The sequence below is a fragment of the Megalops cyprinoides genome, chromosome 15 (assembly GCF_013368585.1).
Source record: "Megalops cyprinoides isolate fMegCyp1 chromosome 15, fMegCyp1.pri, whole genome shotgun sequence".
Classification (NCBI taxonomy): domain Eukaryota; kingdom Metazoa; phylum Chordata; class Actinopteri; order Elopiformes; family Megalopidae; genus Megalops; species Megalops cyprinoides.
The window spans coordinates 22669618-22686914 of record NC_050597.1 but is presented as its reverse complement, the minus strand read 5'-3'; the positions used below and the strand labels follow the sequence as shown (position 1 = coordinate 22686914).

Here is a 17297-nt window from a genome sequence, read left to right as displayed (position 1 = left end):
AGTTATAACCTTAAAACAAAAGGCAAAAGTGCTGAAATGCACCAGTGCATTTGACCATTGACTAAAAGTATCTAACAAATATTATGTGTGTAATTATCTTTAGTGTGCAACAAATATTACAACAAATATTAAGTTGTTCCTCATAGAAAACGCATAAACGCCATCTTGTGTACGCACACACACACACATCCACAGTAACTCACACAGCGCACATCTGTATGACTGGATATATACTACAGTGGAAGTAATCGGGCCCCAGGCCGCTATCTGAGCACCCGGATCAGGTCCAACCCGATGCGGCGGCGCTGGGGGTCCACGTTGAGCACCCGGACCTCGACCCGCTCGCCGGGGCCCAGCGCAAGGCTGCGGCGGCGCCGGTCCTCGGGCAGCTTCGCCGCCGTGATGTGGCTCTTGTGGATCAGGCCCGACTGGCCCACGCCGATGTCCACGAAGGAGCCGAACAGCGTGGTGTTCTCCACCCGGCCCGTCAGAACCGCGCCCACCTGGAGGTCTCTCATGGAGACCACCCCCCGCTTGAAGTCCGCCTGCTCGAAATCTGCGGCACAGGCAGGGGAGAGGGGAAATTGGGAAATGAGACAGAACAGGTAGGGAAGAATGAGGAGGTGGAGAAAAAAGAGGGGTGGAGGTGTGGAAACGGAACAGTAAAATAAAAAAAGGAGGGACACCAAAAAAAAAAAAGAGGTGAGGAGGACTACATTCTAAATATTTTACCACTGTTTTCACAGTATCCTCACTCATCTTTCCATCTACAGCAATAATAGAACACCCAACCAATATGGATTTTCTGTACTGGATAAGAACAAAAGATTTCTGAGTGAAATAATAAAGCAGACGTTTTCTGAAAATGAAACACTTCAGGGGGAAAACGTCTTAGGAACAAATTTCAATCAAAAGAATAACAGTAAGAATCTACACATAGGCTCATCTCACAATAGATAAGAAATAATGTTGAAGATAAAACGAGCAAAAACATGACTGAAAAATAAAAAGAGCATGTGTAACGAGTACAATATCACACTATATGCATTACAGACAGGAGGCCAATCAACAGGAAGAGACTAGGAGCTCAAGGACGAATGATTCTTTCAGTGGATTTATTGGTGAAATAATATGAAATATGGGGCCCTAATCCACGCTCATATGTCTAGATATACATGCCTGTGCATGTCTGTGAAACTCCTTTCTTCTGTCTGAAACAGTTGATAAGGGTGAAAAGGGCAGGAGTAGCACTTCAGAGAACTCAAAGTTCAAACAGCGAGGCTGCGGTCACTCCTGCAGGGCATTGTGGGATACGACTGATCCGGACTTAAATGGAGATTATCAAAAAGGCGGCAGTGGAGAGGGGGTGGGAGGAGGAGAGGGAAGGGAGTGCCCAGAGGCAGAGACACGTAGTAGACCCGTGTCTGCACCTGTAAACCGCAGTGACTTATCTCCTCTCCATCACTTAACGCTGCCTGCCTCCTCAGATCTGTCAGCAAACACGCATCTTAGACTCAGACTGCCTGTCACAGAGACAGAGGTCTGACATCCCACAGGGACTCAAACTGTCACAGAGTGAGATCTGAGATCTCACAGTGATTCAAATTGCCTATAACAGAGAGAGCTCTGACAGCGACTCAAACCGCCTGTGAAGTACAGGGATCTTACAAGGACAGTACAAACGTTACAGTCACTGACATATTTTCTGTGATATTTACAGCCTTCTGAGCATTATGAAATATTACGCGGCTCTTTTATGAAATGCAGTTAAGTGTCTGGCGCAGGGAGTCCGCGGGGACGAGCGCGGCCGCGTCTCTCGGCGGGACCTCTCGCGTGGAGCCAAACCCCGCTCTCTTTCACATGAAACGCCCCGCTCCCCTTCCCCGAGCCTCTGCGTCGCTCCAGACTCTGATCTTCCACAGTGTAATTTGGGGGAAGACCCAGGTTATTATTGAAAGGCTGCCGACAGATAGATTATTAATATAACCTTTTAAAGAGAATAACAGACTGAGAGGCCTTTCTGGTGGTTCTCCCTGTGGGTTTTATTGTGAAATAATAAAATGTCTACAAAGAAGCTGCCTGCTTTTTTTTTTTTTTACTGTGCTGCGGACATCTGATACGCTTTTTCCCAAGGTGCCTGGGTGATTAAAGTGCATCCAGTTAACCCAATACTCATTACAGCACGTGAGTTCTCTAATTTGGCTTACGCTGCCGATTTAAAACTGATCTGACAGACGTTTATTAGTTGATGAATGGGGAAGTCGCCATCACAGACAAGCACAGCCTCCCTGTAAGAGACTGTGCTTTGAGTGCGTTTTGAGATCCCTGGGGTGCAAGATAAATCCAAATCACTGTCATCATTATTATGCAGTATTTGGGTCACATCTGCATTGTGGTTTGTGTCTGTGCTGAGCCATAAGATGTAGACAGAACTGTAAATGAAGGTCAGTGTTGCAGCCTGGGTATATGGGCCTGTACTGAACTATAAGATGTAGACAGCACTGTAAATGAAGGTAAGTGTTTCACACTGGGAACATGGGTTTGTGCTGGGCCCCGCCCAGAGAGCAGCAGCTATGCTGTGAGGTAAACAGGGCCAGCTCTCGGGTCACAGCGAGGCTTACTCACTCTGTCGGATGTCGAAGCCAGAAGGCTGCGTGAGTCCGTCCACAATCAGCTGCAGCGTCTCGGGCGTGGTGCCCAGGGTCCCGGCCAGTGCCTCCAGGCCGCTGCGCTGCAAGCTGGCCTCCACCCTCTGCTTCAGCTCCGGCCGGCCCGTCTCCTCCACCCGGCCCTCCACCAGCGCCAGGAACCTGGGACAGGAGGGCAGGGGGCATTAAATGGTATTGGAATGAACATTTCAAACACAGTGTTTGATGGTGAACCACTTTGTTTGGTATTGAATGCATTACCGTAAACGTAAATTGTGTTGTCAGGTGAATAGGGAATCTATTAATTAGCAGAAGACTGGTTTCCAGTCTAGTGAGGCTCTGCATACAGAGGAAAGAAAGGGAAAGAGGAGACCTGCCTCTGTGCATTGTGGGTAATTAAAACACTGACTGGGATGTTCTTCAACTCATGCCTCAGGTTGGAGGGAAACGTAAGGGAGATTTGTGAGTGTGAGTTCACTAGCTCATAAACTGTAGGTTGAACGGTTACAATGTACACGACTGTAAATGTGATGAGCAACGTATCAGCATGAGCGGTAGCATTAATGCGTGTTTGTGAGCGTGCCTCTGTGCAAGTGGGTGCGTGGGTGTATATGTTGCATGTGTACTTGCGAGTGCGGTCTCCATTCCTGGAGATGTTTGGATGCTTTTCGAGCCGTGACCCCAGCTGGAAATAGCCGGGGCAGTGGGCTGTCGGAGAAAAACACAATGCTGGACGTTGTGATGGAAAGAGGCACAGAGAGACAGACAGCGGAGTGCACGGATGCCACATCTCCACCACATCTGCTCCGCGCACGTGGTGCTTTCAATAACAGGCCTGCAGGCTCAATGGCGTCCTGTCCCTCAGAGGGAGAGACAGAGAGAGAGAGAGAGAGAGAGAGAGGGAGGGGGGGGGACGATAACCCCTAGCATGTGCGAGAGATGAAGCGCTGACCTCTGACCTCTCAGCACCCGGCATGTACTGCGGTGACATGTGACGCGCAAGCATGCTGACATCATCAACAGAACTAGAGCACTGAAGAACTGCACGCAAACGTGCACCATCCTTTCTGTCCCCATGTGCATGAACAAGACACCCCCTTTTTCTCAAGAGTTTAGCTGCCATTTTACATAAGTGCCATTACCCCATTACAGAAAGATCAGCCCCAAAAAAGCCAACAGAGTGAGGAGAAATCACTGCCCCTTAACCTTGCTCAAATAACCGTCACAGTAACGATTTAAAGCCACAGGGGACCATCAGTCAACACCTCTCTGAGCTCCCCGAGAGCCACAGGTCCCTTCATGGCCCATGATGAGAAAGTCAGCCTCTCACCTGACCGGCGCTGGGGAGGCCTGACTGAGCCGGGAGGCAAGGGGCTGCACTCTTAATCACCACCCCCCCATCCCCCCGGCCCCACCCGATTCTCCCCGAGGACCCCATAATGAGGCAGCCCTGGCCACAGGGGGACAGGAGAGAGGCGCTGCCCTAATGAATGGCTTTTTAATGGCGCTCTCTGGCGGGCTCCAGCACGTGTGGGCCGGGCTGCACCGAGGAAAGTGGGGCGGTGGGGAGGGGGACTGCGGCCGGGGGGGCAAGGAGGAGGAGGAGGAGGAGGAGGAGGAGTAGTAGTAGGAGGAGGGGAGAGTAATTGCGCCCCTAAATCTTGGGTTTGAGAGTCCCAGCACTCGCAGTTCATCAGCGTCCGGCTCTGGGACAGACCCCTTCTATAAATCTGCTGCCTTTTGGGGGGCGTAAACGGAGCCGCGGCGGGCCTCTGGCGAGCCTCTCTCCGCGAGACGGACACAAACACTCACAGCGGGACCCCTCCGCCTGACCCAGACAGAGCCGCCCGCCTGTCCGTCATCCAGCGCAGGCGGCCGGCCATCAATCGCGGTGCGGGCCCCGCCCACCTGCGCACACACCCTCCCAGCACTGCTGTGTTCCAGGACTCGGTGGGACACATTCGCTCCTCGCATCATGTTCAGAAGAGAAAGCATCGCCACAGCCATCTTTCTTTTTTAACCCTCCTGTCAGTAATAACGGCTCCTATGAAATACACACGTATAAGATGTGATCTGGAGCCCCTGAAGGCACGCCTTGTGTAAAATACAAAAACAGCAGAGTCGCTGTAGTGCATCTGCCCTGGGAGCCCCATGTGTCTTGTAAGGGGGAGCCAAGTGTGCTGGTGGACAGAGGTGCCTGGAGGAATGTTGGGGGGGCTGCTACTCAGGAAGCAGCTGAGAGGAGACCTGCTGGGTGACCACGGTGATGGATGTCGGTCTCCGTGGCACCCTGACGCCGGAGGGAGAGCGCAGCTGTCCTGGATGTGATTGACAGAGCAGATGGGGCGGCCCACTTCCTGACCCGCGCGGAGCGGCCTCTCCGTGGCGCTGGCGCGAAGCGGGACACCGCGGCCCGCCTCGCTCGCACGAGCCCACGCCCTCTCCGGACAGCGGGTTATCACTCACAACATCAGCATCACTCGTAAGCTGACCCTCCAGAGCGTCAAACCAAGGGCTCACTTGTCCTCTCCCAGTCTCCCTGTTTGTCCTTCTCTCTCAGCCCCTCCTAATCTCTCCCTGTCCCTCTCTCTCTCTCTTGCCCTTTCCCAATCTGTTCCCTGTTCTTCTCTCACTCTCTCTCCCACCCTCTCCCAATCTCCCCGTTCCTCTCTCTCTCTCTCCCCCTCTCACAGTCCCCCCGTTTCTCTCTCTCTCTCTCTCCCAGTCTCCCCCTGTTCCTCTCTCTCTCCCAGTCTCTCCCTGTTCCTCTCTCTCTCCGTCCGCCCGTTCCTCTCTCTCGCTCTCTCTCTCCCAGTCTCCCCCTGTTCCTCTCTTTCTCTCTCGCTCTCTCTCCCAGTCTCCCCCTGTTCCTCTCTCTCCCAGTCTCCCCCTGTTCCTCTCTCTCTCCCAGTCTCCCCCTGTTCCTCTCTCTCTCCCAGTCTCCCGTGTTCCTCTCTCCCTCTCTCTCCCAGTCTCCCCCGTTCCTCTCTCTCTTTCTCTCTCTCTCTCTCTCTCTCTCCCAGTCTCCCCCGTTCCTCTCTCTCTCCCCTCTCCTGTAAAAGTGCACCGTTGGCAGTGCTAGGCTCGCAGTTGAAACTCTACACTGCTTGTGTACAAACTGCATGCTGCAGCTGCAAATGTTTTTGCCAGGTTCGGCTCAAAGTAGTGGCCACTGGCCAGTTCTCTGGCTTGGACTCTGTGGCCCCCCCGGTTCCTCACACACGCTACCAACACGGGGGAGCCTACCATACCCTTTCAGTTTGCTGAGACTGTCCAAAGACTGTCATCAACAACAAGGGGCAAAAACAAATGACCAATGGCTCCAGAAAGAGAGTGACTTCACTGGATGGACAGGAAGTAGGAGTCACTGTGGATGGGAACATGCAGCATATCATATGTCCCTCAACGACAAACCACAACCAAACGCTCACTGACAGATTAAGGTAAAATGTAAAATCTAAGGCACCCATAATCTCATCCCTTTCTCTGCCTGCGAGAGACCTGCTTGACAGTTATTGGACGCAATTTGCCCTCCTTTTTACTCAAGAACTTCCAGTTCCCCCTCTGCTTGAACTCGGCATGGTCGCCATTAAACGCTGGTTACTGAAGTATCGTTTTCCCTCCGACAACAAGTGGGTCTGTGAGGGCACTTAGAGCAGGGGATCAATACTCAACCCGCAGACTTCGGGTCAGCTGTTATAATGCGCGCACATCGATTCAAGCCTTTCGAGGGCCATTACGGGGTTCAAAAGCTCAACGGGGCTCCACATTTGGTGAAAAAAAAGAAAATATACAAGGAAAAAAAAAAGAGCATTCCACAATCGTCCATTCAGACACCCAGGTCTGTGGCGCTGTACCGACAGTGGTGAGAGCGCTCTGAAAACCCGACCGGCCGCTCTCTTTTCAGCCGCCCCTGCGGCGGAGGAAACTCTGGGCTGATTTATGAACAGCCGGAGAGCGGGCCCTCGTGGTGGCCCGGCGATTCCACGCCATCTCGAGTTTCTCCCGTTATGTTTTTGTTTAAGGTATCAGAGGCCAAAATGCCTTCTTTTTTTTAAGATCCCACTTATTTCCTTCTTTCTGTAATGAAAAACAGTTCTGATGGGAGCTAAACACAGTATAGGGACCGCTCTTATTTGCCCTACATTTGGGTGGGCCCCCAAAAGAGGCTTTCCAGACACACCTTGGAGGGAGGATAGGGTGCCCGGCATAAGTTCCTTTCACAACGATCCACCCCCCCCCTTCTTTTTGGATCGTTGGCCCCATCTTTTCCATTCCGCTGCACGCTGTTCCACACAGGTGAGAGCAGTGCCTCCCCTCCAATTCGGGGGGCGCCTTCACAGAGCCCGTCTCCTCGGACGCCTGCCAGGCCAGCCCACCCGAACGCACCGGCTAGCCCGCGGCACTCGCTCGCCCAGAGAGGGCGGATTCCTGGACTGGCCGGCGGGGCGTGGCCGCGCCGCAGAGCCGTGTTCGCCGGCGTCGTCTCCGCCGGCTCTGTTTGGGAAAGCGTTTCCCAGCGGCGTGGGCCTGACTCCGCTGTTAGACTCAGGGTATCTGGTTCATCACATTAGAGCAACACGATACCCCATTACTCCCCTCCGCCCCGCACCTCGGAAATCAACCATAATGCAACACAATCGCTCCCAAAACAAAATAAGCCCGGCTTCACATATGCTTGCCTGGCTGAAATGTGTAATTGATTTATACTTGCTTGCGCACACACACACACAGCCCTCCTGGCTGCAAAAATATTACCTTTGACATGTTCTGCAGATGAAACTGTTGCAGCCGTTTTTTTTTTTAAAGTGGACAAAGCAGTGTCCAGAGCCCTGTAATTTTACTCCTGAAAGGTTGCAGCAGAAGAACGTCTTTGGCACATGCTCTTACTGGGACAAGTTTCGATTAAATGCATCAGAGTTATTCGTGAACTATAAATCATAATAAATAATCATCTTTATGTACTCTTTGTTCATTTAAGCTCAAAATGCCAGCTGAAACATTTTGAAGCATGCAACCAATCTTCTCAGACTTCAGCTGTGGGGTGGCCCCAGAGCTGAATGACACATATGTTCTGCATGTACATATTTATACGTAATGTAATCAAGGTGAAGCTTTTTCTTTTGACCGATCATTGAAAAACGATCTGATTGTCCGGCCCTCCCTATTCATGTTAACACATTTTCTACCCAAAAAGATTTTTTTTCCCCTCCCAACAGGCCACATCCTACTTGCAGCAAAAGCAAAAAAAATACATAGTGCCTTGAAAATCGTCCTACACATCCTGCCTTATTTAGGCGGATACTCGTAGTGGTTTACCCATGGCAGGCGCTAGCGTTCCTCTCTCATTTATTTCAGACGGTTGAGTTCTGTCTTCAGAGGTGTTGAGAGAGAGAGAGGGAGTTAGAGGGAGGGGGAGTGGTGGAGAGGGAGAGAGAGAGATAGAGAGCGAGAGCTGTGTCCGTACCTTCACTGCAGAGAAATGGTTTGCAGATTGTCAGGAATCCTTCGAGCTTGTCATCATCATTATAAAGCAATCCTCCGCTTGCCGTTTGGATCATTAATTTCGGCCCTATTTTTGGAACGGGGTCTCTCTCTCTCTCTCCCCCGTTGCCCGCCCTCTGTGCACCGCCGCTTCGTGGCTCTGGAACCCGTTTACGCTGCAAATTGAGGATGTGCGTTTTTTTGATAATATCACCCCACCCGCCACCCCCCATCCCCCACCCCAGGGGGAAAAAAAACGATATTCAATCAATGTGTGGCAGCACCAGTGCTTTTGGAGGCATCGTCCCTGGTGGTCGTATCTGTTATCAAAACGCTTACATGCAAATTCCAAGATAAATATTTCTGGCCATGTAATGACAATTGTAGTTTAGGAGAGCCTCTATTAAAGCGCCATTTGGTAAGGATACAGCGCGGTAATAATAAATAGTGGTATCAGGGGGAGAGGTTTTTCTGGCTGGTTTAGTAGGAAATGAAGCGGAACGAAGAGAAAGGAAAACAAACGGAAAGAGCGGGGATTTTTTCCACCCCTTGTATCTGTGTGAATGGTGTATGACAGGATGCTAATTCCGCCTCTCAGTATTGTAAGTGGCCTCATTAGACCTCTGACCTGTGCCAGGCCTCTGTGAAGACGGATGAGCAGCGAGAGACAGCGGGAGAGAGCGGGGCTGCTGGGGCTCTGCACGCAAAAGCACACGTAGTACTGTCACACACACACACACACACACACACACACACACACACACACACACACACACACACACGCACACACACACAGTAACACACACGCACACACACGCACACACACACACACGCACACACACACACACACACACACACACACTGCATGCCTGCACACGCACATGTATGCGCACACACACAATCACAGGCAAAAACAAACATCCACTCAACACACTGAACCAAGAGGGGACGCCCACCTGCAAACATGTTGCGCGCACACACACACACACACACACACACACACACAGTAACACACGGTAACACAAACACACAGACGCACGCATGGCACATCTGGAGGAGGGGCCAGGCTGCAAAGCTGGATTTCCTTTTTTCTTGGTCAAAGTGGGCCCGGTGTCAGGTTCTGTAGCAGTGGAGAGGGCTGATGAAAGACGAGGGAGGGGTGGGCTGGGGGCGGTGATGGGGCTGAAGCGAGCTGCTCAGCTGCTGCTGGCGGCGTTACGCAACGCGATGACGCTGCACACAGAAATATAAGACTAATTAGCCCTGTGGAAACGGAGGGGCAACGTGACACCGGGCCTGCACGCACGCACACGCAAACGGAGTACGGTTACATGCGCGTGTGAAAGACGCTGACCAGCGGACAGGCCACATCAATCACACCAGGCTCAGACGGGGACTCGGCAGAGGGCGGAGCATCGTTAGGCTCCTGCCTCATACAGGTGTGTGAGAGTGTGTGCATGCGTGCGCGCACGCGTGTGTGTGTGTGTGTGTTACTGAGTATCTTCAGGTACGAAAAATGGTTGAAAAACGGTGTGGGCGGGAGAAGGACAAGCACTTTGTTAAATTAAACACTCCGCTGCTAACCCAAGCGAGCGCTTCAATTTCCCAGTCTGATTGATGCAACATGTGGCAAGCTGCGAGCAGCCCAGCGCACGCTGTTTAACTGGAACCGGGAGTTCTGCAGGCGGTGCTCCACCGCTCACACAATATCCCATCTGCCCACGGAGCGCACAGACCGAGACCCCGCTCCTCTCCAAACAAGCGCAAGCCTCAACATGACCGTCAAGATGAAGCTGTGAAAATATACTCTCTCCCCGGCTGGGCACGCAGGCCTGGCGAAAGCGTGGGCTCGGTGGACGCTTTCAGCTTCGCTCCAAGGCCGCGCACTGTTGTTGCAGGAATCGCACAGCCACGAAAGGCAATCACATCCAGAAGACCTGGCTCTCCTGCCAAATCCACTTCTGATATCGGCGAGAGACATAACTCTTCAAAATAAGCGCCGGGACCACATGCTACCCGCCTCTTCATATACGTCTCGCTGTCCGCACAAATAAATTCAGCACCATTTTTGCTGTCTGTCTACCTCAAAAAAATAATAAAAACAAATAAAACCAATCCAGTCCAAGAGGAGTATTCTGATCTTTGAGAGGAATGCTTAGATAGAACATGTTGATGTAGGTATCTATAAACTTTTTATTTCCCGTGCGTACGTGTGTGGGTGTTATACTGATCTTGTGTTTCTGTAACTACAGGAAAGAGAACAGATGCTCTAACGTGGTGCAGAGCCTCACTTCATGGCGATGCTGTAGGACTCGGGGTGGATACACGTCTGGTCCAGTGGGTTGGGCTGGGCGGTACCCCCAGCTGCGCCTTTTCCCTTGCTCTTCTTGCCCGCCGCTTTCCCAGAAGGCACTGCAGTTTGGTCCACTTCTGCGCTGTCACTGTGAGGAGAAAGGAGGCATCGTTCAGAGGGGATGGCCCTGTAACTCAAATCTTCATGAGAGCAAGTCCATGTGACGAAAACCATATGATTAAAAGCGCACAGCTTGAAATCATGTACCTTAAAATAAGAGTCATGGCAACAAAAGAAAACTGCATGTACTGGTCTACATGCACGCTCATGTACCAATCTTCCATACTATTTAATCACTTGAAATGGGGTTTTCTACTGGGCATGGCAAAATTTCCAAAGGAGCCAACATACTATCATTCATTTTCCACGTTGCCTTACCAATAGTTTTCGTGTGGGGGGAACGAAATCTTGATCTTCTATAGTCGATAACAGAGGGAATACTCGCAAGATCATCGTCACATGACCCACAGTGCAAAAACCTCCAAAAGGATGGTTGGTTGTCTGGGTGTCAGTCCAGGCCTGCACACCCCTGGCGCGGTGTCGATTTTCACTACAGACAGGTGGAAGGGCTGTCACGGGAGAGCGACTCCGATGCCGCCTCTTTAGCGGGCGCTAATTCACACTCCCCGCGCACTTCCACCTCCTCCGCAAGGAGGATACATTACACCCCAGATCCCACTAATGTGTTTGTGTTTACTGTTCCTGCGGACTGGTGGAAACGATGCTGTTTGTTTCTGTGGCCTCTGTCCCGAGGCGTTCCCGGCTCCCATGCCATGCAAGTGCGGCTCATTAGCAGCACCGTGCTGCATCCCTGGTGGCTTTCGGCGGAGCGTGACACCTGCGCGACAGGTTAGACCCTAACACTATCACACACCTTTTCTGGGTAAACAAATGGGGCGACCCTCATACTATACATACGACTATACCTCATGAAGGATTACTACTCAAAATAGAACCTCCAACTACTACACTAAACCTCCTACAGGTAATCTATACTTGAGCTGTAACTACTAAACTAGACTTGATAGGTGATCGGTCCACACAGCAGTACACAAGCAGTAACACATTTTTATTTTGCGTGGTTTAGAGGTAGTACAAACAGAAGTACAACCTCTGCGGTTTAGACAATGCAGTATTCCAAATGAGAAAGCTGTACTGGTTCTCCACCTGAAGAAACTGCAGTGGTTCAGAGGTATAGGGTTTTACCTGAGGAAGCTACAGTGGCTTAGATGTACAGGGCTCTACATGGGGAAACTCTACTGGTTTAGAGGTATAAGCTGCAGGAAAGAAGGGGTTTGGAGGTACATACTCTACCTGCGACAGCTCTGGAAGGTTTCTGGGTTGATCCGGATGAAGCCGGCGCACTGCTGGAAGCTTTTTGGCCCGAGGCCCTTCACCAGCTTTAGCTGCTCCCGGTTCACAAAGGGCCCGTTCTTCTCCCGCCACTCGGCGATGCTCCGCGCCCGCCCGGCGTTCAGGCCTGCGACGTGTCTGTCAGGAGAAGCGTTACCGCGGAGACCGCAGGTGGCAGGTAAGCGGCGTCTCTCGCGCGGCATGAGAGCTCAACCTCAAACACGCGAGCACCCCTCGCTGCAGCTGCCGGACCACATCTGTCTGCCGCGCCTCCAGCAACAGAACCGCCGCCTCTCTGCCCTCCCTCCCTGCTTTCACTCTCTCACTCCTTCCATCATTCATCCCCTCATTCGCACTCACTCCATCATCTGCCCACACAGCCGCTCTCCTGTTCCCTCGTTCCCCTGTTCCCCACTGGAGCGCACAGGTGCTGCCTGACGGGAGAGACCGCCTTCTGTGGGCCGTTAGAACCACAAGTTTCAATACTTCACGACATTATTCCAAACATTAGTTTCCATTCCAATACACGCACACTCTCCCTGCCTTCACAGCCCTCTCACAACATCTCTCCTTCAATTCAGTACTGTCTGGCTGGCGTTCATTTCAATACAGCTATGCTATCAGAATCTCACTCATTCAATCAGCACGATTTTTTTCTTTCTTTCAGAAATCACTTTTTTTCAGGGTTACAAAAAAAATCATTCAACAATATGCCCATTTAAAAACGAGGGATGAAAAACCTAAAAAGAAAATTTGGTGCTCGGAATGAATTAAATATTATCTCTGGAGGACCTATTGAACAGGAAGTGACAGATGAAAATACGGGATCTTTAAACTCCTTTAGTCCGAAACATTGACACGCCTCGAAATGTTTCCCTCTCGTAAGGTTAGCATGTAACCCGAAGAGACAGCTTTCCCCAAAGCAGCACTGTAAACACAGTGCGTCATCATCATCTCGAAAATAAATAAAGAGTGAATAACATGTGAATGATGAAAAAGCGGACTGTCTGATTTTTAAAGCCCGGGCCCCACGTGAGGTCTCTGAGAAGGCCTCATTTACAGTCAGGTAAACAAATGACACGATCGCGTCCTATTACCTGCCTTCCACAGACCCGGCGGCTTGAAAGGCATTTTCTTGGGCGCCGGCTGGAAGGGAGACTTGGAGGAGTAACATAATGGCACCTTGAGCAGCATTTTGTTATGCTATGCTTGCGCCAAAGCTGCAACGTTCAAAGGAACCCAAACACGGTGCAATTACGGCTTCAGCCTTAACGAGGAGCCCCGGCCTGCAGTCACTGCCTCTGCTGGGAGGGCGGTGAGAGGGGTCGGCCAGGTGAGGCAGCGGGGAGTGGCGGCGGGGGCGGGCCCCCGTTCCCCCTTCTGAAGGCACCGCCGGCACCCGTCTGGGTTCGGGCCGGGGCGTCAGACTAAACAGCGGCGCAGGGCGGTGTGATGAGCTGCCACGCGGTGACGGCTGCTGGAAAGTATTTTGGGCCTACCTCATCAGGGTCTCCGAACAGATGTTGATGTCCACTCCCACAAAGCTCACACACTCCTCCACCACCCCGTCCAAGGCCGCCTTCAGAGACGTCTGCGACACGTCGTGCTGGTGGGAGTGGGGGTGAGGGTTTGGAAAGAACAACAACCGTTAGCAACACGTCCCCGCGCCCCCCGCTCGCTGCCGCCCCCACAGCACTCATCACCCCCGCCTGCCCGGCCCGCCCTGGCACGGGCACTACTGGCCCACACTGTGTTGAGTGTTCTGGGGAGCGCACTTGTCATTAAAGAGAGGCTCTGGAATTAATGTGCAGTGTGTGTGTGCGTGTGTGTGTGTGTGTGTGTGTGAGTATGTGTGCGTGTGAGAGAGAGCTAGTGAAGGAGACTGTTGAAACGAGGAGACAGACAAGGAAAGTGATGGCATTGTGCGGGCATTTTTAAAACAATATTTTTAAACAGCGCTTTTTTCTTCAGTGTGTGCATGTGTATACATGTAAACACAGAGAAATGTACCCGTTTCCGAAGATTGTGCGCTGTATTGAAAAAACACGACCACCGGACAGTGGAAGGGTGTAAACAAGCTGTCTGCACTCTGATGTTTTTAAACGTGAAATATAAAACCCAATTCATCACTATGTGTTTACAAGGCAAGGCTGACAGCGCGAGATGTACGTGCGCTGGATGAACACTAGGGGGCAGTGTGGACAGAGACCTCGGCGGCGTGGCTACGGACTGCTCCCTCTCTTTCTGCCTCTCTCTGTGGGTGCCAAAGTGGCGTAGGGAGGGACCTCAGATGCACTGTGTTGGTTCAGCGGACAGGGTGCTGGCAGAGCGCTGTGTTTTTGGGGCTGTCACTGTAAGTCCTGCAGCGCTGTTCTTCACATGGTGTTCCTGAGAGATCCATTTCTAGCCCTGTTCATCTTGGCGCCCGGCAACCCTGAGATTCTAGAAAGGCCCACCACGCCAATGCCTAGCCTGCCTCTCTCAGACACGGCGCTAATGCAAGCCGGGCTCGAGCGACGGCCGTTTAGGAGCACAGAGGCAGGGTTCTTACGCTTCATGACATCACTCCACCAATCACAGCCTTTAGCAGCGGGCAGAGGCTACCTTTTCAACAGAACAAGGTGCCTCTCACACTCAAAACAGAGGGCTTTTTCAATGTTCATCCTTAAAATCCTTTCGGCCAGACAGCCTGACGGTTGTGCCTTTTTAGTTCTGTACAGGCAAACACACCCTTTCATCTCATAATGAATTTCAGTAATTATGAGGCGGCGGCCCCTGCTGATACTCCTAGCCTAGTCCCTGTCTGCCTGCTCAATCCCCACTCTGACGAAGCTCCCGGGCTTGGCTTCAGCAGCGTATGTGGAAACAATCTCGCACTCCCACACGCTGGACTTCTGCAGCAAGCCGTCTCCATAATCAGATAAAATATTACAACGTAGGATTTTTTTTTTTTCTTCTTCTTCTGACTTTTTCTGCCAGGAGACAAATGAGACTAAACACTAAAATTCCTCCAGTGTTGAAATGTAGGGCTTGAGTCACGGATCCGCGATGGCCTGTGTGAGGGGCTTTCGACCAAACGGGAATTTTTCTGGTCAGCAGGCACAGGGGCAGGTTTTGCAGCGGAGGGCTACTGCGGTTACCCAGAATCCCTTGCGCCGGACATGCCGGGCTGGGATCTGGGGTAAAGAAAGAGCTGAGTAGATGATACTGGGTCCCTTCAGAGCTCTTAGCATGAGGAGAGGTTGGGAATGTTTGGGGTTATTTTCCTTGGAAGGCAGCAGCAGCACTTCAAAGTCACCTAGCAGAGGTTTTAGATTATGAAAAAGGGAACTGATAAAGCTAATCCGGGCGAACTTTTCACACTTTCGGAGGGGTTCAAAAAGGAAGAGAAATTTAAAAAAAACAGGACAAAATCCAAAAACGACAAAATTAGGAACAAACAGAGAATTCTGACTGGCCTTTGTGTCACACAAGGGCCAATGACCATATGGAATCCGTTACTGAAGTGGCCCAGTGGAGTCCCAAGAAAAAGTAGATTTGGGGGGAGGGGGGAGCTGCATGTGTGGGTGGGTCCACTTCCTGTGGACAGGAATCAGGGGATGACATCACCTTTGCACACACTTCACGGCTCTTCCTGATCTCAACTTTATCACACACTCACCACTTGCACAGAGACCCTAACAACGACCATTGTGATCACTCCTAAAATTTTCCCTAACTCACCACATTCTTTCTTTCATACAGTTTTTTTTCAAAAACATAATTTATTATCTTAGCAGACACTCTGATCTTGGGGGAGGTCAAATTGTTTGAGTTTCACTTCCAAGACAACCATTACTGTTGCGAATTTCATATTGTATTTTGTCTTCAAGCTGCCAGTATCACTCTGGGGAGTCAAAAGGAATTATTCACAGGCTACTTCAGTGCAGCAATGTTCAAGAACAGATGGAAAAAAAAGCAAGACATACAGGTCAGTTTTCCCCATTAGCAACTATGGCAAACACAGCACAACTACAATTACTAAAAATCAGTTCATTGAAAAATTAAGTTTGAAATGACGATGTAGATCCGCGCCTTCCTAAACGCCAGCCCCGTGATCAATCTCCTCCCTCTGAAGGGCAGGCCTCACCAGCCCTTTGATCGCTCCGCCTTATGAGTCACGGTCGCAAACCGCGCTCAAAGGCGACGGGTCACCCGATACACCGGCTGCGGCGGGCCCTCACATCATCGGTTAACCATCGGGCCTTCCGCCGGGCCCGGGCCGAGATAGACGTCCCTTTTAATCACTGCTCGCGAATTCCCAGAATGCAAGTGGGGGAGGGGAGAGGGAAGGGGTATGCGTCCCTATCCCATGCGTCAACCCCGATCTGCCAAGGGTCCATTAGGGAAAATAAATAAATCAATCCGTGATCAACAACCTTGAAATAAGGAGTCTTATTAAGACAGTAAAACCACATTAATGCTGCAGGCGTAGCCTGGAAAATCCCTGAGTCTGTTTTCAGGCACTTTAGCCAAACACTTTGGTTTAACAGTTGACTGATATTTCAAACAGCTGTTGCTGGATTAGTTTATGCAAGAAAAAGGAAAGGTTTGATATTCACAGTGACAAGGTTACCATAAACGAAGCCCAGTCAAATTCAATTTACACATGGCTGCAGAGAGATTTCCTTCTTTGCCAAGGGCTTTATCAAGGCAGACGTTACTGGAAAACGGATCAATGCAGAAATGTGGTCTTTCTGCGGAAACATTGTTTTGCATTAAAGAACAAAAAAAGGGACTGGACTGAAGAAAATGACATGCCGTTCCCCATTTCTCTGAACAGAGTCGGACGTTAATGAGATTTCACATGGTAACCCGCACACTCCAGAAAGAGCATAATAGAAATACCATTGGGGCATTACAGCCAGTGGACTATTTTAAAGAGCTACCCTGTCAGGCCCAGAAAAAAAGGCTTTCAATTCTACTTTGCACCACCTGACATCAAAACCAGAAGAGAGGAGCCTTTCATCCTCATGGCGAAACGTTTGGTTCCAGTTTGTCTTTATATTGCATAACGACATGCATAATAACACACCTGAAATCTTGGCAGCCACCTTTGTGTCAGATGTAAACCTGCTACCAAAAAAACAAGAATTACAAGTGTGGGTACAGAGAGGGGGAGGGGCCTAAAAGGTGCGCACCGACACCCCCGCGCCCTTGATTTGGGGGAAAACCCCGCTCACCCAGTCCTTATTAGAGAGCAGGATTCTACCTGCGAAGTGGGATGAAAGGGACGTCCTTTGAGTCGTGGTTAGTTTGAAGCACTGGTGGGGGGAGGGGGGGGGGGGCGGGGGTTCGAGAGTATTTCACCACACCCCTGAGCTCCATCTTCCCCACCTTGTCATCTCAGTCTCTTCTGTCATTACCCTATCCCGCTTTATTTATCTGGAGCACTAGTAAAAACAGCGAGGAAGAGCCCG

At 51.1% G+C, this 17297-nt stretch overlaps 1 protein-coding gene across 1 annotated transcript in view; it reads right to left on the bottom strand.

Annotated features, from left to right (window-relative positions):
• Nucleotides 1-263: 263 nt before the first annotated feature.
• srbd1 (S1 RNA binding domain 1) overlaps nt 264-17297 on the bottom strand; it is an 83816-nt gene continuing 66782 nt past the window's right edge. The window contains exons 18-22 of the mRNA XM_036546736.1: nt 13338-13444; nt 11800-11976; nt 10424-10573; nt 2626-2810; nt 264-556 (exon numbers count right to left, since the gene is read on the bottom strand). Of these exons, the coding sequence (XP_036402629.1) occupies nt 264-556; nt 2626-2810; nt 10424-10573; nt 11800-11976; nt 13338-13444 (912 nt within the window). The remainder of the gene's footprint in view (nt 557-2625; nt 2811-10423; nt 10574-11799; nt 11977-13337; nt 13445-17297) is intronic.